Source organism: Portunus trituberculatus, chromosome 27 (genome assembly GCF_017591435.1).
Source record: "Portunus trituberculatus isolate SZX2019 chromosome 27, ASM1759143v1, whole genome shotgun sequence".
Classification (NCBI taxonomy): domain Eukaryota; kingdom Metazoa; phylum Arthropoda; class Malacostraca; order Decapoda; family Portunidae; genus Portunus; species Portunus trituberculatus.
In genome coordinates this window covers 7,664,244-7,688,300 of record NC_059281.1, presented here as the reverse complement: position 1 = coordinate 7,688,300, position 24,057 = coordinate 7,664,244, and the positions used below count along the sequence as shown (strand labels likewise).

At 43.6% G+C, this 24,057-nt stretch overlaps 1 protein-coding gene and 1 long non-coding RNA gene across 5 annotated transcripts; one reads left to right on the top strand and one right to left on the bottom strand.

Moving 5' to 3' along the window:
• Positions 1-608: 608 nt before the first annotated feature.
• Positions 609-2,560, top strand: LOC123509860. Of its 3 annotated transcripts, XR_006676301.1 has the most exons (3): positions 609-910; positions 1,664-1,782; positions 2,068-2,560. XR_006676301.1 is itself a non-coding variant. In XM_045264445.1 (2 exons), the coding sequence occupies exons 1-2, from the start codon at positions 743-745 to the stop codon at positions 2,386-2,388; spliced, it is 333 nt and encodes a 110-aa protein (XP_045120380.1). In that variant the 5' UTR covers positions 609-742; the 3' UTR covers positions 2,389-2,560. The 3 variants fall into 3 exon arrangements, 2 of the variants coding, with proteins under 2 accessions (XP_045120380.1, XP_045120381.1); XM_045264445.1 differs by lacking the exon at positions 1,664-1,782 and having other exon boundaries at positions 609-754; XM_045264446.1 differs by lacking the exon at positions 1,664-1,782 and having other exon boundaries at positions 613-910.
• Positions 2,561-3,820: 1,260 nt separating this feature from the next.
• Positions 3,821-14,715, bottom strand: LOC123509812. 2 transcript variants are annotated; one of them, XR_006676288.1, is made up of 7 exons: positions 14,607-14,715; positions 13,618-13,717; positions 12,603-12,769; positions 12,162-12,266; positions 11,634-11,707; positions 6,030-6,138; positions 3,821-5,551 (listed from the first exon to the last, which is right to left on the bottom strand). It is a non-coding gene; the product is annotated as an uncharacterized LOC123509812 (long non-coding RNA). The 2 variants fall into 2 exon arrangements; XR_006676287.1 differs by having other exon boundaries at positions 14,115-14,689.
• Positions 14,716-24,057: the final 9,342 nt, after the last annotated feature.

Here is a 24,057-nt window from a genome sequence, read left to right as displayed (position 1 = left end):
AGAGAGAGAGAGAGAGAGAGAGAGAGAGAGAATTTAATTGAATTATAATGGGTACCAGCACCAAGCCTGAAAGGCTATATGGCACTAGGAACTAGTGTTATGTTTTAGAGGTGTTGTAGGAGCTGGAGGGTGGTGAGAAAGGTCATTATATTAGTGATGGAGAAGGTGGGGGAGTCTCCCAGAAAATCAGTAAGTAGTTGGGGGCGTCGTAGGGTGGCTAGGAAAGGGAATGCAGCTCGACGATGAGGGTATGTGTCAGGGCAATCAAGGAAGATGTGAGAGACGGAAAGTGTACAGTGGCAGCGAGGGCGAGAGAGAGAGAGAGAGAGAGAGTTATTATCTATCATAATCAATTTATTACGAAGGAAGCTTCAAACAGTTACAGCAAAATAAAAAAAAAAGCATGTATTATTATTATAAGTACTTCACGAAAGGTTGCAATGATTGATAATAGAAAATTAATGCAATTGAGTTTGTATAGCGGTTGGTGAAAAAAGCGTGGCTAGTTTGTACCAAGGTAGTGAACCAGTGAGTGGTTGGTTCGTGGCGGCGCTCCACCACCAGCTTCATATACTTGTTTGCCCTCAAATTGCTCTTTCCTTATTGGCAGGTTGGGGGGGAGAGAGAGACGAGACCGAATTAAGGTGAAAAGTTCAGAATGCTGGTTGAATTATTACTTCTTCAGACACCACGCCCGCTCCACCTTCTCTCCAGTCACTAGGGTTCTACTGACTCCGAGTCTATGCAGCCCAGGGTGTGTTTGTGTCTTGCCGTCGGGCGCGTGTTACCGTCGGGTGTGTGTTACGTGTGGAGCAGCAGCGGGAAGCTTGACCGACGTGATGGAGGGGTTTCGTGCGGCTGAGTGACGTGTCGCTGTTGTGTGTAAGCCAGCGGACCACAGGGGAGCATGGTAAGGATCAGGAGCACAACGGAGAGGTTGGTGTGTGTATATGAATGAATGGTGCAAGGGTTTAGATGCTGTGCGCGGCGACAGACCCTGCAGTGGTGACATGGGTTTCGGGAACTTGCTACTTGGTTAGTAAGGTGAGGGTTGTTAGGGATGTTGGGACTGCTAAAGGGAAAAAAGGGAAAATGGTTGTGTATAGTTCTTATTGGAAGGGTAACTGTAAGGTGTGTAGGATGTATCGGGAGTCAATGCTACGTACGAGTGTTGGCTTGCTCTAGATGTTGATAGGGGGCGGATGGTCACTCATTCACTAGTGTAAGTGGAGTAACGTGGGTTCAGAATAGATTTTGGTAATGGCTGTAGCAAGTAAAGTGTTTTTGTGGTCTCGCTTACGTAGGTATGTAGGAAGTTGTGCTTAGTCCCTTCAAGTACTGGGACTTGTTTTACCTTGAGGATTCTTTGTATTAGGTAAGTTTATTGACGTTAGTACGGGTGTCTGGATGTCACAAGATTGGGCTGGATGTATTCTTTGTATTAGGTAAGTTTATTGACGTTAGTACGGGTGTCTGGATGTCACAAGATTGGGCTGGATGTCACAAGATTGGGAGGTCTTTCACTATTATTTCTGCAGTTGTATAAAATCGCTTAATACTAAACAGAATCAATATGAAACGCGTCTTTATAATGAAGGGATTAAACGTGTCTCGCGCGTTACTATAAATCTCGTGAGTTATATTTGACGTTGATCCGTTTCAGATTGTACTGTTGTCTTTGTGGCATCCTCAGTATAGAATAGGTCTTAGAATCGGCGAAAACAATGATTGGGCAGGATTTCTTTAACGTAACGAGGCTGCTTCAAGTTATGTGCATTAGAGGTGAGACGTGGTAGTGTTAGTGAAGTTGGTGTAAGTGAATGCAGTGTGAGGAAATGGAGATAGAGACTTGAAGGTGCAGTTCAATGGATGTAAGTAGTGTGCGACAGTGTGGCGTGGAATATGGATGAAAGTTATGTGGACAGTGGCGTGGAATATGAATGAAAGTGTAGTGTAGGACAGTGTGGCGTGTTATATGGGTGAAGAAGTAGCGTAGGACAATGTGGCGTGGTACATGTGGAGATAAATAGTGAGTGAACGAGATGCTAATGCTGTTTTCTTTTACAGGAGTTGACGATCGAAATGCCCGACTGTGCAGCGATCCCCGAGCCTCCTGCATCTTCAGGGAGGGACTCTTCCTTGCACGGCGCCTTCACTGATCTCCCCCCACCCACCGTCCCAACACCAACGCCGTTACTGCCACTCGGGGGAGGGACTCTGCATGGCACCGTGAAACACCGTTACTGCCACTCGGGGGAGGGACTCTGCATGGCACCTTTTAACACCGTTACTGCCACTCGGGGGAGGAACTCTGCATGGCACCTTGACCCTGCCCGGCCAACACCTACTCCTACTCCTGCTGTTGTTGGTGGCCAGGGAGTGAGTTAGTTGTGGATTGGTGTGGCAGTCTTCCGTCATTGTGGTGTTGATGCATGTGGGTGGACACGGACAGCTGTGGTGGTGTGGTGCCATTACTCCATTGTAATAAATTGTCTTCATTGTCGTAGTGTTACTGTACTTAGAGCTGTTGTCACTACTGAATAATAAATTGTGGAATTTGTCTTATTGTTTTGGTAAATTTATTTTCCTGGGAATATTTGTGGCTTTCCTCGGCCCAAGCTGGCTTTGGTCACTGTCAGTCAAACACAAACCAATATTGCTAATATTGGTCAAAAACTAGGAAAAAAATATCTAGAAACTGGACTAGATAGAAGAGCAATAAATGTGAACAAACAAAACGTGGGTTACTTACTACTCTAATGGTCAAAAACTAGGCAAAACCCAAAAATTGGCCCTAAAAACTTAATTTACTAAAACTTCATAGCTGAAAAACGGAAGAAATGGTCAAAATTGGAAAATGGGTCCAAAAACCCCCAAGATGGCCCTAAAAACTACTAATACAGAAAGGGTCCACCAAGAAGAACACCACCACCCTGTACTTACAGAAAATATGGGCACAAACTGGGAAAATATGGTGGTCCAAAAACTGGCCCTAAAACTGTATTTATTTATACAACAAAAAAAGTCCAAAAAAACAGCTGAGAAAATATGGTCAAAGACTGGCTGGGAAAATGGTCCAAAAAATACTCAAAACTGGCCCTAAAGGTCCACACCAATGATGGATGGCTCTTAAACAGAAAAATAGGGTAAAAAACTGGGGAAATGGTCCCAAAACCCCAAAAACTGGCCCTAAAAGGTCCAAAAATGGCTCTTAAACAGAAAATATGGTCAAAAGTGGTCCAAAAACCCCCAAAAATGGCCCCTAAAAACTGTACTAAGTCAAAAATACTCAAAAGAGTCTCCGGAGACAAGGTAGATGCACAATGGAGTTAAAATTAAATGAGTGAGTCTCCCTAAACTTTTATTAAATTCTTTCTTTACATTACATTGCCTGAAAAGTACAAACAAAATTTTTAACTTAATAAAAAAAACAAAGCAAAAAAGTCTAAAACAATTTTCAACAATATGAAAAAGTCTGCACAAATTTTCAACTTATCAAAATCAAAATAGCAGAAGCAAAAGAACAAATTTAGCTTAGCAAAATTATAAAAATAACAAAAGCAAAAGGTCTACACAAATTTTCAACTATTAAATAAATTTTGCTTACCAAAATTATAAAAATAGCAAAAGCAAAAAGTCTACACAAATTTTCAACTTAGCAAAATTTTTAAAATATAAGTAAATTTTGAACTTAGCAAAATTATAAAAACTTAGCAAAATTATAAAAATATAAGTTTAAAATATAAGTAAATTTTGAACTTAGCAAAAATATAAAAACTTAGCAAAATTATAAAAATAAAAATTTTGAACTAAGCAAAAATATAAAAAGTCTACACAAATTTTCAATTTGCATAAAAAGCCTACACAAATTTTCAACTTCCTAAAATTATAAAAATTTTCAACTTCACAAAATATTTTTAAACAATTTATCAACTTAACAAATTTTTGTTATCAACTTAAAACATATTCAAAGATTATGTTTGAAGAGAGAAATATAAATAAACAATCAAACAGTAAAAATATACATGATAATACATTTTAAACACACTCACACAAATTCAGTATTTATATGATGTCTTCTGAGATGACAAAAGCCAATACTTTCACTCCATCACAAGACATTGGCTTGTATTCTCAAACTTTGCTGTGCTTCACCTCCACTATTTCAAAAGGCTTTATCTATGATTACATAAGATTTTTAAGGGTGTTTTTACAGTTTTAGAGGTACAGTGACAACATTTCTGCATTATCAACTAAAGAAACACTCTTGAAAACCCTGCCAGTCATCTCTGTGGCCTTGGAAAACAGTTATGATGGGAGAATAAAGTGTTTTAAGAGTTTTTATGGTTCTAGAGGCAGATTGACAAGAATTCTACATTATTAACTGGAGAAACCCTGTCAATCATCTCTTGTGACCTTGGAAAACAGTCATGATGGGAGAATAAAGTGTTTTTCAAGAGTGTTTTTACAGTTCTAGAGGCAGAGTGACAAGAATTCTACATTATTAACTGGAGAAACACTTGAAAATCATGCCAGGCATCTCTATGACCTTGGAAAACAGTTGTGGTGAGGGAATAAAGCATTTTTAAGCAAGTGTTTATGGTTCTAGGGACAGAATGACAAGATTTCTGCATTATTAATTGGAGAAACACTCTTGAAAATCCTAGCAGTCATCTTTATGGCCTTTTAAAACAGCCATGGAAAGAGAATAATGTGTTTTTAAGAGTGTTTTTACTGTTCTAGAGGCAGATTGACAAGATTTCTGCTTAATTAACTGGAGAAACACTCTTGAAAACCCTGCCAGTCATCTCTTTGGCCTTGGAAAACAGTCATGGTGAGGGAATAAAGTATTTTAAGGGTGTTTTTATGGTTCTAGAGGCAAAATGACAAGATTTCTACATTATTAATTGGAGAAACATTCTTGAAAACCCCGCCAGTCATCTCTGTGGCCTTGGAAAACAGTCATGGTGAGAAAGCAAAGTGTTTGTGAATACAGGCCTTTGTCTGACACATAAGCAGCAATATTTACTTCAATGCACATTCTTCGTTCCCTCTAAGCTCAGTAAGTGAATGAGTGGGTGCGCATTGAGTGAATCTGTTAACAAGCTTACTGGATTTTTGTCCTAAGAATCCAACATTTGCTTCACAAAATCATGTGGAGGATTAAAATAGTGACAACTGTGGCCTCCATACACCCTTCCTAATGTCAATAAAATGGTATCATCACAGCCAAATTCTTTTCAAGTGCCAAACTGTCTAAAAATGCTCTCAAAAACATGGCAAACTGTCTTGGAATTCCCTAAAAAAACATGCCAAATGGTCTTAAAATGCCCTCAAAAACATGTCCAATGGTCTTAAAATGCCCTAAAAAACATGCCAAACTGCCTAACCTAACCTAACCTAACTGTTCTTCAATGCTCCAGGTCTGTGGGTGTTGTTGATGGTTCCAGATGTTGTTGAAGGTTTGTTGCTTGGCTTGGCTTGGTGGCGCAGTGTTCCTGGCAGCAGTATGTCTCCTTAGCAGCATTCATTGATTCTTGACTTGACTTTCCTGTAATGAGATGTACACTGTTTACATTTAGTCACCTTTACAATTTTGTATGGTGTGTTTACAAATGAGGCCCAGCCAGCCATACACTCAGAGGAACATCACATCACACTACTTGCAACAACACCAATCAAAGGAGATTAAGTTAGATTAAGATAGTGTGTGAAGCAAGATAGTTTCATTAAGTTAGCTTATGTTAAGGTGGTCAAGATAGTTTGATTTTATACACCTTCACTAACTTATGTAGGGGATTAAAATAGTGAAAACTGTGGCCATAATCTTGTGACCTCCATACACCTTTCGCAATGTCAAAAAAGTTGTCTTATCATACCCAAAACTCTTAAAATGCCATCAAAACATGCCAAACAAACAAAACAAAGGAACAAACTGTGTGTGTACAACAATTAAGTGGGAGATACTCAAGAGCTGTCCAACTCAAGAAGGAAAATATGGACCAATAATGATGTAATGATGCACACACCTCAGTGACTGGCTGGCTAGCTGGTTGGCTGACTGATTGACTGGCTGACACCTCTGCAATGTTTGTCTTCCTTGCTTTTCTTGTATTTCTGGCAGTTTATTTGTGCAATCTGGAAGAGAAGCATTGACATTAGAACAGTGAACAGGTTGGCAATGTTTACAAGAAAAGGTTGTTCCATTCCACAGTTACTTGTGACTTGATAGGTGACACACACACACACACACACACACACACACACACACACACACACACACACACACACACACACACACACACACACACACACAGGTAGCTCAGTGGTTAGAGCGCTGGCTTCACAAGCCAGAAGACCGGGGTTCGATTCCCCGGCCTGGTGGAGATATTTGGGTGTGTCTCCTTTCATGTGTAGCCCCTGTTCACCTAGCAGTGAGTAGGTACGGGATGTAAATCGAGGAGTTGTGACCTTGTTGTCCCGGTGTGTGATGTATGCCTGGTCTCAGGCCTATCCAAAGATCGGAAATAATGAGCTCTGAGCTCGTTCCGTAGGTAACGTCTGGCTGTCTCATCAGAGACTGCAGCAGATCAAACAGTGAAACACACACACACACACACACACACACACACACACACACACACACACACACACACACACACACACACACACACACACACACACACACACCACATATGCTGCTGCTCTACCAGAGATAATGATGCTGTAATGCTGTAATGCTTTGATGTAATGATATGATGCTGTTATGCTGTGATGTGATGTAATGCTGTGATGCTGTAATGCTGTGATGCTGTAATGCTTTGATGATGCAATGCTGTAATGCTGTGATCCTTTATTGCTGTAATGCTGCTCTGCCTTAGATAATGCTGCAAAGGTCACAAGATTAATGGTCACAGTCTTCATCACTTTAATCCTCCACACGAGTTTGTGAAGCTGTAGAAAATCACCAAATAGTCACCAGAATGAATATAGAAATGCATCATGCTACTGAAGGGGTTACAATGTATGTAGCAAGAAGACACTACACACACATAAGCTAATATTGAACATTTTTGCATTTTTCTTTCTTTTATTATTAGTGTATCATGTCAAGGAGAAAGAACTGTATCACACTGTACCACACTGTAGCACCATTGCCTAAAAATTAACAGCTATAAAACCAGTAGAGGAAAAATATGATGAAAAGTGGACATCAATTAAAAAGTGGTTGTCAATTACATGCAAGTGACAAGTCCAGGATGTGAGGAGCTCCAAACATTCCTATCAATAGACTGACACACAGTATAACTAATCACACACAATATAACACACAGACACACACACACACACACACACACACACACACACACACACACACACACACACACACACATTCCATTGTTTATTGAGTGTTGTGGCATAGTCTATATAGAAATGTTAATCTGGAATTACTACTACTACAACTACTACTACTATTACTAATGCTACTACCACTACTACTACTACTACTATAATTCTCCTCCTCCTCCTCTTCTTTCTTCTAACCTAACCTAAGCTATCTTAATAACAACCACCACCACCACTATTGGCAATCTCCACCACCATCACCACCACCACTACCACCACCACCACCACCACCACCACCACCCCACCACCAATAACTAATTCACCAACACACATTACCATTGATCACACACACACACACACACACACACACAATCATACAATACCTTAGTCCAATGGGAAGAAGTGATCATGTGACATTAGAGATGCAAATTTAGGAGGAAGATGGGATAAGTTACAGAGATGACTACAAAGGATAAAGATGAAATTATGCAAGAGTGGATTTTGAAAAATTAAGGATCTATTTTCCTGATATTGAGTGGAGAAACATTATGTACAGAAAGACAGTACAAGGGAAATATGACATATTCTTACAGAAATATAATGAAGGAGTAAAAAAATTTGTACCTGTTTACATAGTTAAGAAAAAAAATACAAGCTTGGTACAATGCTAGATGCATACAAGCTAAAAAGACAAAAGATAAAGCGTGAAAGAAACTCATAAAACAGAGAAATGACTATAACAGACAGCAGTACAAAGATGCCAAAATTATATTAGAGTAAGGAGAGAGGAAGAAAAAAACTCTGAGAAAGATGTGGTGAATAAAAGCAAAGATGAACCCAAATTTTTCTACAAGTTTAGAAGTGGCAAAACAAAGAACAAGGAAATAACTGAAAAAATAATTAAAGAAGGGAAGACATACCAAACAGAGAAGGAATTGTGTGAAATAATGAATAAGAGCTTTAAAATGGTGTTCACTGCAGAAGATTTCACAGAACCTAATAGGACATTGCACTGCCAAGGATTATAAGAGATCACAGTGCACAAAGAGGATAATGGAAGATTATTGGATAAGTTGGATGTCAGAAATCAATGGGGCCAGATGGTGTATCAGGCTGGGTGTTAAAAGAATGTAAAGAGCAACTACTGGATCCATTTTGGGAATAAATGAAGGAAAAGTTCCACTAGAACGGAAGAGAGCAAACGTAATTCTGATATTTAAAGGAAGAAAGGCAACTGAACCACTAAACTACAGACCACTGTCACTTACAAGTGTCTTGGGGAAGTTGTGCAAAATAATTATCAAAGAAAAATGTGTTAAATTTCTAGAAGAGGAGCAAGTCATATTGAACAGACAATTTGGGTTCAGGACAGGGAGGTCATGTGTATCAAACTTATTAAGATTCAACTCGAAAGTTATTGCAGGACTGGAAAACAGAGATGGATGGTGGACACAGTATACTTAGATATTAAAAAGGCTTTTGATAAAGTCCCTCATGAAAGACTACTTTGGAAACTAGAGTACATAGGAGGACTGCAAGGAACTTTGCTAGAATGGACAAGAGATTATTTGAAGGATAGGGAAATGAGAACTGTGATCAGAGATACCTACTCATCTTGGGGTAAAGTAACTAACAGAGTGGCACAAGGGTCAATGTTAGTCCCCATTATGTTTCAGATTTATATAAATGACATTCACATTGGAGTAAACAGTTATATAAATTTATTTGGTGATGATGCAAAGCTGCTAAGAGTTATCAAAACCAGAGAGGACTGTCTGCTGTTACAGGAAGATATAAATAAGATCTATGAGTGGAGAAGGAAGTGGAAATTTGAGTTTAATACCAAGAAATGTCATATAATGGAATTAGGAAAGAGTAAAACAAGACTGGTATGGAACTATTTGATGGGAGAGGAACAAATAATAAAGACTAAAGAGGAAAAAGATCTGGGAGTGATCATACAGGAAAATCTGAGCCCTGAAAAACACATAAGCAAGATATTTGGATTATCATATAAAATGTTGACTAATATAAGAGTGGCATTTCAATACATGGACAAAGATATGATGAAAAAAATCATCACAAGCATGATATGCCCAAGGCTGGAATATGCAGAGGTGGTATGGTCTCCAAGCTTTAAAAAGGATATAAGAAAATTGGAAAGGATACAAAAGATTGCTACAAAGATGGTGCCAGAACTAAAGAACCTAACATATGAAGAATGACTGAAGGAAATGGGACTGCCAACCTTACAAGACACAAGAGAAAGTGGGCACCTAATAACAATGTACAAGATAGTCAATGGCATTGAAAAGATAGACAAAGAAGACCTGGTGCTGTTGACAGAAGAAGAAGGAACATGAAAAGAAGATCAGGATGAGGCAGTGTGTGAAGGATATTGGAAAATACAGTTTTCCACACAGAATGGTGGAAAAGTGGAATGCATTGAATAATGAAGTTGTTACACCACATAATGTGCATAACTTTAAGGAAAAATTAGATAAATGAAGACATGGAGACAGGACACTATGAGCCCTGCTCTAACCCTCTACAATACAACTAGGTAAATACACATTCCACTGCTTGTTGAGTGTTGGGGCACAGTCTATATAGAGATGTCAATGTGAAATAATTGCTGGGAAACTCTCTACAGACATATGGATCAAAGTTAGTAGTTTATATGTTGCCAGTTTTTTATCTGCTAGTACATACATCTGGCCTGCTGCTGGGAAGTGGCTTAATCTAATCCAATGTAACCAAACCAATTATAACATTTTTTTCTTATTCATTTATTTTTTTTATGTTATGGACTATAGTGCCTTGTAGCTCTACTTGAAGAGTATGTATAGGAAGTGTTGTTAAGCTTCCACCCATTAGAAGCACAGGCAATTTTATTAATAGTGGTAACCATATTAGGGCCCATATCACCAGCCAAGCACATCTTTGGTGCATCCACCTAAAACCTGGGTATCACGGTGACATGTAACTAACTTTAAACCACTTCAAAAATGGCAAAGTCTTTTAATTTTAAGGCTGTACATGGTGGGATTCCAACCTACATGTGAACGTCTGCCCCATCCCACCACTACCACCTTATTCACTATGCCACCGCCTCCCTAACCTAACGTTACCTAATATAACCTACTTTAACCTCAAAAAATTCTAACCTAACCTAATCTAATCTAATCTAACCTAACCCAACCATACCATACCACATCACACCACTGACCTCAAAATATGCCAAACTGTCTTAAAATGCCCTCAAAACATGCCACTGTCATAAAATATCCTAAAAACATGCCAAACTGTCTTAAAAACCCCTGAAAACATGCTAAGTTGCCTCAAAATGTCCTCATATTATGCCAAACTGTCTTAAAATGCCCTTAAAATATGTCAAGCCTTCAAAACGAGTTAAATTATCTTAAAATACTCTCCAAACCATACCACACCACACCACTGACCTCAAAACATCCCAAATTGTCTTAAAATGCCCTCAAGATATGCAAAACTGTCATAAAATGCCCTCAAAACATGCCACTGTCTTAAAATATCCTAAAAACAAGTCAATCTGTCTTAAAATGCCCTCAAACATGTTAAATTGAATTAAAATGTCCTCATATCATGCCAAACTGTCTTAAAATGCCGACAAAACATGTCAAACTATCTTAAAATACCCTCAAAACATGTCAAACTGTCTTAAAATACCATCAAAACATGTAAAACTGTCCTAAAATGCTCTCAAAACATGTAAAACTGTCTCAAATGCTCTCATAACATCTCAAACTGTCTTAAAATGTCCTCAAAACATGCCAAACTGTCTAAAATGCCATCAAAACATGTCAAACTATCATAAAATGCCCTCACAACATGTTAAACTGTCTTACAATGCCCTCAAAACCTGCCAAACTGTCTAAAATGCCATTAAAACATGTCAAACTATCTTAAAATATATTCAAAACATATCAAATTATCTTAAAATGCCCTCAAAACATGCAAAAATATCTTAAAATACTCTCAAAACATGTGAAACTGTTTTAAAATCCCCTCAAAACATGCCAAACCGTCTCAAAATGTCCTTAAAACAAACCAAACTATTTCAAAATGCCATCAAACAAGTCAAACCATCTTAAGAACCCCTCAAAACATGCCAAACTATCTTAAAATGCCTTCAAAACATGCCAAACTGTCTCAAAATGTCCTCAAAATATGCCAAACTATATCTAAACTCCCTCAAAACCTGAACTAACCTAACCACACCACACCATACCATACACCACACCACTGACCTGCACAAGGAAGGAAACCAGTGTTGAGTGAACATTTCCTTTCGGGTCACAGTGAGGTCACAGTCCAGGGAGTTCTGCGGCAAAGGTCAGAGGTCACACAGGTCACACTTAGATAGTAATGATAGCAATAGTAATTCTACAGTAAGAATGGCAGGAGGAAGGAAGGAAGGAAGGAAGGAAGGAAGGGGCTGCCATGATACAGTGGAACCATGCATGCTTTGGGGTCCGAGGGGTCTCCAAGTGCACGGGTTCGAATCCTGTCCACGGTCTGAGTGTAGGTTGGGCTTCCTCACTCAAGGCAAGGGTTTCCTAGTGGGTGGGCTTTGAGATAGGAGCTACCCTGAAAAAGTATCCCCTTTAGCCCATACATTCCTGTGAAAAGCCCACATGGTATAAATAAAAAAAAAAAAAAAAAAAGGGGGGAGAGAGAGAGAGAGAGAGAGAGAGAGAGAGAGAGAGAGAGAGAGAGAGAGAGAGAGATTTAAAATAGAAAACTTAATAAAATTACAATATCTATTATTATTTTACCTTTCCTTCTTTCTTCTCTTCCTCTTCTTATCTTCTGTTACCTCTTCCTCCTCCTCCTCTTCCTCCTGTTGCCTTGGTCTATGTTTCTCCATATCTTAACACAATCTGAAATAAATAAAACTGGATTAATATCAGAGAGAGAGAGAGAGAGAGAGAGAGAGAGAGAGAGAGAGAGAGAGAGAGAGAGAGAGAGAGAGAGAGAGAGAGAAACCTTATGAAATGTCATATATATCATGAGTGAATGAGTGACATTGAGAGAGGCCTGTAATCTGAAATGCTTTGCTCTCTCATCATCACTGCTTTCCAAAGGCTGCAGTTGAAGATACTCATGTTTTTAAGAGTGCTTTTTATGGTTCTGGTGATGGATTGGCAACATTTCTAGTCTCTTAAAAGAGAAACTGTCTCAAAACCTGACATACACACACAGACAGACACACTCACCTGGTATCTTTTGAGAGAGAGAGAGGATGAAGATGGAGAGGGGCATGACTGTCCCACCATGGCGTGTGTGGTGGGCAGGTCATACTTCACCTCCCACTTGCTGTCCAGGTGCACCGCAGGCAGGTAGGCCGGCCAAGGCACCTTCAGCAAGTCTTTCAGTGCCTGGTCTGATGGTTAAGTTAAGTTAGGGTAGGTTAAGTTAGGTTAGGATATATTTAGGTTAGGGTAGGGTAGGGTAGTATACATTAGGTTAGATTAAAATATGTTAGGATGTATTTACATTACATTAGGTTAGGTTGAGCTATGTCACATATAACATAACATAAAATAACATAACATAAATAATAGGATAACAAAGGGCCACCATCTTTATCCTGTATTACATCAGTACTTAAAGATACACTTTACACAATTGATACTAATTCTAAATATTTGGCCCATTAACAGGGCTAAGTCCTGCAGTTCAGACAGAATAGCTTAGATTTGGTTTCCATGTCAAAATCACACCCAAAAAGTCTTCTCTGTGACCTGACTAATGTTATACCTTTAACCCTGACCTAACCTCACCTTCCCAAACATGACCTGACACACATTAAGTTTCAATTCTGACCTCTGCTTTCCACCCTAACATAACCTGACCTTCCGAAACCAAACAATGGCTCTAAAACACAATTCTGACCTCTGCTTTCCATCCTAATGACCTTCCCAAACCAAACAATGGCTCTAAAACACAATTCTGACCTCTGCTTTCCATCCTAACTTAACCTGACCTTCCCAAACCAAACAATGGCTCTAAAACACAATTCTGACCTCTGCTTTCCATCCTAACTTAACCTGACCTTCCCAAACCAAACAATGGCTCTAAAACACAATTCTGACCTCTGCTTTCCATCCTAACTTAACCTGACCTTCCCAAACCAAATAATGGCTCTAAAACACAATTCTGACCTCTGCTTCACACCCTAACCTAACCTGAACTAACCTGACCTTCCAACAAACTCCATGGTGAGCTGACCTGTGTACATTGTGGCCATCCAGATCATGATGACCCTCCGCAGCACCGTCTCCATCCCAGAAGCAGAAGAGCACAGAGTAGCACAGCTCACCACCCAGCGCTGTGGCAAAGAACAGGTGGTGCCAAAACATGAAAGAATTAGTGGTGGTGGTGGTGGTGGCTTTGCAGTAGAGTAAGTCTTTCTTTTTACATACTTACACACTCTTTTACACTCTCACACTCATATACACTTTCACACTCTGAAGACACTTTTCCACACTTTTTACACTCTCTTAAACTATCTTATGCTCTCTCACACTCTTCTTACATCTCATACTCTCATACACAAGTTCCCTGACATGCTTCCACACTCTCACACATTCACTGACACCCTTACACACTCCCACACTTTCTAACATCCTTCTAAATGACTCTCACATTCCCTGACACCCTCACACACTCTCTAAAACCCTCACACACACACACACACACACACACACACTGTCCCACACACTCACATTAGTATTCTGATTCTGAGTGTTGTCCTCCTCCATGCTTCCCTCCATCCCTCCATGTTCATGAATCGTGTTGATTCTTCATAAATTGAATTGATTTTATTCGCTTGGTATAAATGCACCCTTAGGCACCAGAATAGGACCCTTGGCAACTGCACCACTACTCTGCAGACATACACTCTCCAGCCACAGTATGTCAAGGTATGAACCACTCCTGCACCTACACCGGTTTCCTTACCATCCCTAAATTAAATCTCAAAGTAAAAATGCATCCACATATTGAAGGGACTAAAATAGCGAAGACTGGCCAATATCCTCTGACCTCCATAAACCCTTCCTCATGTAAATAAAATCATCGAATCGTACCCAAACCTCATGATAAAAATGTGTCTTAGTACTGAAAGGGTTAAGTGGTATAGAAACCCAACCTCATTACCTAATACCACCTCTAACAAAGTAAAGGTGGCGTGGCATTCCCTTGCCTGACACACTCACACATGAGGGACAGTGACACATTGACAAGTGACAGTGACAGTACGGGGCTGATCATTTATACTGCACTGTCACAGGAACAACAAACTCACACACTTCACCACTTCTTGAGGGGTGCGAGGGTCTTGATCTTGATCTTGATGATCTTGATACTACAGGCGACTCGGGATCGCTCCAGGCCTTTGGATCGGCAGCTCCTGTAGACTACGAAAAAAAAAAAGGCACACAGAAAAAAAGGAAAAAAAAGAAGAAAAAAGAAAAGGGTTCTTTGCTCTAATCGTCCGTACATCTGGCACGCCACATTCTCTCCAGAAACTCCTTCACCACCTCAATCTGACAATCATCCTTTCATTCGTTTCTCTACTAGTGATGGGCGAACCGAGTACTTTCTGCAAACCGAGTATTTCGGTATTGATTACACTGTGAAACCGAGTAAACCGAGTACGAAATGATTACTTTTCACTAACCTAACTTAACGTAAGGGAGAGAATCGTGTAAGAAAACTAATCTCTTGGTGTAGTTAGACTGATGTTTTTAACTTCTTCAGTACAAGGTAGGCCGTATATCATGAGACCATGTTTCACTTGACTGTCAATGTTATTATAATATGAGAATGTGAATTATGTGCATGCACTTATAGTTGACATTAGCAGATAATTTCTTTCTTGATATAACTAAAATAGAGAAAAATAATAGTATAATGGATATAGAATGCCAGAAGCTTATCATAGCGGGGCTCAGCGTCACGGGTCTCCACCCTCCTTGCCTCTACCTCCTTACTCCTCCTCCTCCTCTTCTTCCTTTAACTCCTTACCCCTCCTCCATCCACTTCCCTCTCATTCCTTTCTCTCTCTCTCTCTCTCTCTCTCTCTCTCTCTCTCTCTCTCTCTCTCTCTCTCTCTCTCTCTCTCCATCTCCCTTTCCTAAAGGTCATGTCATATTACTTGACCCTGTTTTATTCCACTTCGACCGATAGAGTTGCCTCCTTTTCGCGCCTTCACTTTCCTTCCAATCTCCCCATTGATGAGAGAGAGAGAGAGAGAGAGAGAGAGAGAGAGAGAGAGAGAGAGAGAGAGAGAGAGATTCACTTGCAGCGATACAAGTGGAAATATGTAATAGGTGAAAACAATTTGATGTGTAGGCATTGTTTTCAGTAAGATCTCAAGCACACACAGTTACTTGCATATACTTATTCATTGGGGTTAACTAGTATCAAACACGTCATGTTACTGCAGGGGTTAACACAGCGGGCGGGGCGAGGCGATAGAGGCACCTTGCTTTGCTCCGGGCTATGTGTTTCCTACATATCGATAAGCGCTAAGAATAGGACACATTTCGCTATACGCTATTACTTGCAGTTTGTGTTGACAGACTAGGATAATAAAGAGGGACGCCAGAGATGAAACGTAAACAGAACGGTGAAATAACGACACACACACACACACACACACACACACACACACACACACACACCCGGCCCGGTAGCTCAGTGATTAGAGGGCTGGCTTCACAAGCCAGATGACAGGGGTTCGTTTCCCCGGCCGGGTGGGGGGAGTTGGGTGTGTCTCCTTTCACGTGTAGCCACTGTTCACCTAGCAGTGAGTAGGAGTTGTGACCTTGTTGTCCCGGTGTGTGGTGTGTGCCTGGTCTCAGACCTATCCCAAGATCGGAAATAATGAGCTCTGAGCTCGTTCCGTAGGGTAACGTCTGGCTGTCTCGTCATAGACTGCAGCAGATCAAACAGTGAATTACACACACACACACACAGTCTGAGTCCGATCCGAAGATCTGTCTATGTGCTCTGAGCTTGTTCCGTAATGGGGAAGGCTGGCTGGGTGACTATCGGACGACCAAAGTGAATCACACACACACACACACACACACACACACACACACACACACACACACACACACACACACACACACACGCTAAGTACCATGAAAGAAAAGGACACACACACACACACACACACTCCCCTCAAACACCCTCCAGCTGGGAGCTGGGTGTCATTGGTTCCAGCTAGTGGGCTCCCTCATAACGAAAGATAAAGGCAACACACACACACACACACACACACACACACACACACACACACACACACACACACACACACACACACCCACCACCCACCGATACCTGGAGCCAGGTATCGGCCTGGGTCCAGCCGGGGGTCGGCCCTCCCTTGATGACGTCACATATATTCGTTACGCAAATCATTTTTAAAATGAGGATTCCCAAAAAGCCAGCTGGACACGAATGTTATAAAAATTCCGACTCGTTATCAATCGAAACTAACTTCTAAAATACAAAAAACATTGCCGAGAAAAGGAATAATAAAAATAGCTAAAAAATATACTAAATAAAGTATTAGAACTTCGACTTGCTTAAATACAATTTCAAAGCCCACCAATTTCATTCAACTGAATCGATAACGTTTTTCAAAAATTATGACTATCATTTCGATATATCAAAACCTGGCAACTCGCCCTATTAGAAAAAATAATATTTAAAAAATGACGTTGTTTACAATATTATCAGGACTAGATATCATTCTTAAAGTCCACATCTTTAACTTCTCAGGAGCCTTGCACACTTTTCTCATGATAAACCATCTTTTGAAAACACAAACACTTCGCTACAACCTCAAATAAAAAATCACAGATAGCGGAGGTAAAAATTTTAGCGTATTTTGGCCCTCCCATTCAAGTCATAAACACCCTCTACATCACCGTACTTCACTCAACTCAAGCATGGAAGACACGTAAAACACTGCGAACTATCATTAGAAACCCTTAAAAGGCACTTGTGACTCGAAATAAATTAACTGAGACAAATATAAATAATAGTGGAAGTCGAGCATCTGGGACCGGCATTTTGGGCGGGAGCTGGTGATGACGTCACAGCCTGGGGCTCGTGACGTCATGGGTAGGCCCGCTTCTTCTCCCTGAGCCTCCATAGCACACAAATCGGGTAATTGCGGATATATCTCAACAACTGACATGAAAGATTAGGCCTATGGGTCCACTTTGTGACCTGTCTGGCCTGTAATGAGTGAGAGATGAGGCAGATAATGGCTGAGAGAGAGGCGGCGGGTCAGGGGGATCGGTTTGTTTACGTTTTCAAGATTTTAATTATTTGGTTTTTTATAAGTATGTGCAGGTGTTAGTTCACTGATATGTTGTCCTGGAGGTTACCAACGTTAGGTTATGACATGGCACCACCGTGAAATGATGAGTTACACCAATATATTACTTACGTTAACCAAAGACTGCTCGGCGGCGGCTGTCCGTGTCACTAGCAGGCACCCACACTCCACTGTCCACTTTTTGTCCTCAACCATGTTTAAATAGTTAACCTCTGATTACTGAGAGGCTAGATATCACTATTATCGGTATCTTCATCTCCACCACTCACTGTCCCTCACGGCCAGCGCCTTGTCCTGCCAAGTGCAGCGCGGCTCACGGACTGGTGGGCAAGTTCCGCTACCAGTACAGGTAATACCGGTACCAGCTTTAACGGTACTGTACCGGTTAAAATTTTCCGTACTAGTAAATAGCCGAAACGGTACTGAGCAAATTGTATACAGCATGGAGGTGGCTCAAGGCAAGCAGTGATGGGTAAGACGGTAACATTGAGTCATTCTCACTCTCGGTACCGCTCCACACTGGCACCAACTGGCTGCCCTGGCGCGTCGGCGTGGTCTCGGTAGCTCGGCGAGACGCATCTGTACTGCTACAACTGAATGTGCCGGCATCATTTCCGGTACCGCTTGACGCTTGTACCGTCTAGCGTCTGTGCCGGGACTCTGCTGCTTCCTACCGCTAAAAATGAATAATGTGTCGGCACCACACGGCGGATAGGTGGCCGGGACGGGTGGCGGTCTGGCGGACTGGCGTCTGGCGGTGCAGTAACACTGCAGTTGGCCGGCATTTTACCATTGCATTTCTACTTCTACTACTACTACTATTACTGCTACTTCTATTACTACTACTACTGCTGCTGCTGCTGCTGCTGCTGCTGCTACTACTACTACTACTACTACTACTACTACTACTACTACTACTACTACTACTACTACTACTACTACTACTACTACTGCTATTACCACTACTACTACTACTGTTATTACTACTACTACTACTACTACTGCTATTACTACTATTTCTACTGCTATTACTACTACTACTACTACTACTACTACTACTACTACTACTACTACTACACATAGGATTAAGTGTACGAATATTACAGACAAGCCCAAATTATCTCATCCCGCTTAAGAATCGAACGCGGGTCCTCTCAGTTGTGTGAGGAAGGTGTCAAGTCAACTGTCAGCATCCCTATAGATTTGGTCATTCGTCCTTGACGGCTGAGACCGTTAGGGGTAGTTAGTGCCGTTATTTTTCATCAACCGTGGCATAGTGCTTCATCATTTTATGTCTGTCTGTCTCTGATATATATATAATGCATTACCAAATTTTCATCATATTGATCATCTTCTTGTGTATGTAGTACGTATGTATGTATGTATGCATGCATGTACTCATGATAATAAAAACAAAATAATTGTGGTCAATGGTCAATACTCATTGATAACTGACTCAGTGATACCACTCTTTCTTCAGTTTCAGGCCGCTTGGCTCGCGCCCCGCGCTCCCGTCCCGGTAAGGTGTCTCCCGTCCCGGTAAGGTGTCAGTACCATTAACGTCTAACTGACTGAGTAAGCCTACTCGTCGTGTACTCGTACAGGTCTCTCTTTCCTTCACCCAAGCCCGTGTGTTGGACTGTTGGCACTGTTAGGCTTGTTCTTAGGAATTGGACTATTCCATTAATGTCTGGGTGGTTGTGCGGCATGCACCGCCTTCTTCCCCAACAAAATACCAAAAAAAATCTTTACTCTTTAGTTTGAAGGCCTGTATTACATTTTCAACGCATAAATTGAACATGTAATTGAATTATGAAAACCGAGTAAACCGAGTAGTACTCACTCAAATCCATAAACCGAGTAAACCGAGTACTACTCGGACCAAAACTGTAAACCATCTCCTAAATCTCTACTCACTCCCAGCTGCCATCCCTATTCTCTACTCAGTCCCAGCAGCACCACCATCCACTCCCTCCCCGTCTTCTCCACTCTTTCGTTCCTATTATGCCCTAACTCAATCAACACCACTTGCATCATCTCATACCTGTCTCTGGCATACTTCACACACTCCAGCATCACATGCTCCACCGTCTCGTCCTCTCCCGAGTCACACATCTGGCACACTTTGCTGCGGGACTCAGACCACCTGTAACTCCTTGCATTCACATCCATGCACTGTGCCCTAGCTCTATCTTGATGCTACAGGTAGCTCGGTATCGCTCCTGAGTCAGGCCTTTGTAACGGCCACCCCTGTAAGGAAAAAGAGAAAAACGACAGACAGGAAACAATCACCAAAATTCACCTTATTGATTCATACGTCTAGCACGCCACATTTTCTCCAGGAATTCCTTCACGGCTTCAATCATTCTGCCCAACGAGTATAAATAACAGTTATTTCCAGAGAGATGATAAAATTTATCCATAGCAGGGTTTTTGCTATTAATAAGGTAAGGATCATGTTAGTCTGTCAATGGAACCATGAAAGTACCCTTAAAAACTGTTACCGAAATAAGATTCTTGTAGAAATACAACTTATGTGGCCAATATTTTTTTCAAATTCTACAGTTATGAGAAACTTTGTTTGTAGGAGTGTTTTTGCTTTTCATAAGATAGATATCAATATAATCTGTAAATACAACAATTAAGCTTCCTTAAAAAAACGCGTGAGAGAGAGAGAGAGAGAGAGAGAGAGAGAGAGAGAGAGAGAGAGAGAGAGAAACTATTTCAAATGATAGCATCAAAAGTGCTTTTCCAATGGCCATGCTGAATAATCAGCGACAAAATACTTATTAGCGTCAAGGTTGTTTTCTCCTTTAAGTTTTTCAAAACCTTCACTTAGGTCTCCTCTTATTCTGCGCTTCGTTAAGCTGAATACATTGAATGCTTCCACTCGTTCATCATGCGGCTCATTTCTCAGTCTTGGAATTATTGAAGTCACTCTACGCTTGATCTTTTCCAGTTTTTCAGTGTCTCTGTAGTGTGGTAACCAGAACTGCACACAGTGTTCAAGCTGAGGACGCACCAGTGAGTTATACAGAGCAAGTATAACCTTTCCAGATTAATATTGAAAGCTTGTTCCAATGAACCCTACTAATTTGTTTGCCATCTTCAGTGTTCCTGTGGAGTGTTGACTCGGCTTCACATCTTTGGACACCACAACACCAACATCATTTTCACTTTCAGCACTGGCCATGGGCACTGTGTTCATCACGTATTTTGCTCCAACTTTTCCATGTTGAATTCCATCTGCCATTTTCTGCCAAGCAGGTTAGTAGGCTGAGGTCACACTGTAGTTTCTGGTGTTGTGAGGTGAATGGGGGGAGGAGGAGGAGGAGGAGGAGGAGGAGGAGGAGGAGGAGGAGGAGGAGGAGGAGGAGGAGGAGACGGAGGTGGAGGAGGAGGAGGAAATGTGAAGGAGTTTGCACTTTTCTGTATTGAATCCCATGTGGCATTTTGTGCCCGGCATGTTAGTTGGCTGAGGTCACTCTTTAGTTGCTGCCGTTGTGAGGTGGAGATGTGAAGGATTTTCCACTTTTCTATATTCAAATTTATCTACCATTTTCTGCCCCGCATGTTAGTTCCTTTTTTCTTTTTCATGTCCTGGCCCATAGCGGTTGTAGATTTGCTTGAAGATTATGGGAAGCGCTGTTCAGCTTCCGCCCATTAGTGGCTCAGGCAATTTTATTTATAGTGGTACCCATATTAGGGCCCATATCACCACCCAAGCGCATCTTTGGTGTAACCACGTAGAACCTGGGTATCTTGGTGACATGTAGGTAACTTAAACCATTCGACAAATGGCAAAGTATCAAGGTGGTGTGTGGTGGGATTCAACCTACGCGTGGACGTCTGCCCGATGCCACGCTCACCAACTTATCCACTAGGCCACCACCTCTGTTTGCTGAAGTCACACTGTATTTCCTGCCGTTGTGAAGTTCAGGAGGAGGACGACGACGACGACGACGATGACAACGAAGAGGATGAGGAGGAGGAGAAGGAGGAGGAGGAGCAGGAGTACCACCAGGAGAGAGGAGGAGGAGGAGGAGCAGGAGGAGGAAAAGGTGGAGATAAGGACAGAAATTAAACCTCAGCTTCCACCATTCCTGCCACCCTTCACCACCACCACCACCACCATCACCATCACTCGCAACACCACCACCACCACCACCGCCGCCACCACCACCACCACCACCACCACCACCACCACCACCACCACCACCACCACCACCACCACTCCATACACCACTCCGCCAGGAGGAGGAGGAAATGATGAAGAAGAAGAGGAGGAGGAGGAGGAGGAGGAGATGCGGAGGAGGAATAGGATTTGAGGAGGAGGAGGAGGAGGAGGAGAAGGAAGAGGAGGAGGAGGAAGAGGAGATGAGAAGGAGGAGGAAAAGAAGGAGGAGGAGGAGGAGGAGGAGGAGGCGGCGGCGCCAGGGTGTGTGGCCCAGGGAGGCGGGAGGGTGAGGAGAGCAGCCCGCGCCACCCAGGCAGTGAGACGGTGTGTGCCGCGGCACTGTACATGTGCCTCACTGCCGCACCATCAGGAGGAAGGGCTCCTGGAGCTGGTGCCACAGCAGTCCTCGCCGCAGCGCCGCCAGGGCCCGCGTCACCTTGGGGAGGCAGGGGCGGCAGCTAGGCTCCTCACGGGCGCAGCGCTTTCCCAGCCGCCACAGTGGCACCGCCAGCCAGGGCTGGATGCAGGAATCTGCTATCTGCTGCAGCATGAGGCCCAGGCTGAACACGTCCCCTGAGGCAAACACGGACCGCCGCTCCCTCACCTCCGGCGCCATCCAGTGGCACTCAGCGCCTAACCCTTCCCTGGGGAAGTCGTCCTCCTCGCCCGTCTCTAAGCTAAAGTTCCCGGCGACACGCCCCGTGCAGCACGCCCACCCCAGGTCGATGACGTGCAGCACGGGGCGGTGCACGCTGCCCGAGACTGTGATGTTGTCAACCTTCAGGTCATTGTGCACCACGCCCTGGGCGTGCACCTCCCCCAGGCGGCGGCACAGCTGGTCCAGGGAGCGCAGCACGCCCTGCACGGAGCACTGCATCAGGAACTTGTCGTACGGCTCGCCGACAAACTCCTGGATGACGGTGAGGGGCTGGAAGCCCAGGGCCAGGGGGCGCGGCACGCCCGCGGTCCCGCACAGCTCCAGCATGAGCCGCGCCTCCCGCATCATGAACAGCAGTTCTCCGTCGTGGTGGAACTCCTTCCTTACCACGGGCGCGCCGCCCCACTGCAAGAGCCGCGCGCTGTCGTTGCCGCCGCTGCCCAGGAAAGAGCCGCCGTCCAGGGAGCGCATCTCCTCCTCCCTCAAGAAGGGATGCTGCGGCCCAGGAAGTCAATGTCGCCTTCCCGGGCCTCCAACTCCTGCCAAATGCGCCGCCACATCCAGCAGACCAGTGGGAGGACTGCCACCAGGCGCAGCGCGGTCTGCATGGTAGCCCGTGTCCAGGCTCTCGCCCTGCCCTGCAGGGACTCGTGCCACGCCAGCAGCAGCACCATAACCCACGCCCACAGCACTATGAGGGAGGACCCCTTCAGGTTCCATTTCCTTCGGGGCCCTTTGGGGCGGCACTGCCCCGTGGGCCTTTCTTTGGCCCTCAGTGGCACCACGCCTCCCGGCAGGAAGCCTGGCGGCACCTGTGCCTCAGTGGCGGGGGCGGCAGGGAAGGCAGTGTCAAGGCCTGAAAAGGGCGCTTCACCTTCTGCTCCCAGAGGCATGTCCTCCTGAGGCACGTCCATTACAGACACGTCCTCCAGGGGCTTGTCCTCCAGGAGAGGCCCCGTGCTGCCCGCTCCGGGACCCGTGCCCGTACCGGCAAGAGCATCGCTCGAGCAGGACAATGCCCTGCCCAGAGCCTTGCTCACCACGCCGCGCGCGGGCCTCGGACAGTGCAGTTCTCCGCCCAGAGCCCAGCTCACCGCGCCAGGAGGAGGGCTCGGGCAGAGTGGAGCCTCGCTGGGTGCGTGCAGTGCCGGGTCTGGCTCCTGCACCCCACAACTCAGGTGCACGCCCTCGCTGCTGGAGAGGAGCCGCAGCGTGAGATGGGCGGGTCCGGCCTGCAGGGCGGCCAGCAGGTCTGCCAGCGTGCCCTGCGTGGTCTTCCTCACGCCGCGGCTCGTCCAGGCCCGCACCTTGAGGGGCGCCTGGGGAGGCAGCCTCGCCAGACCCTTGAGGTCCAGTCTCTGGTGCCCCGTGACATTGTGCCACTCCCCTGACGCCGCCCGCCGCCACCCGTCAGACGGGAACGTGAACACTGCCACATGGTGCCCCCTCGCCAAGCACCAGCGGCGCCCAGTG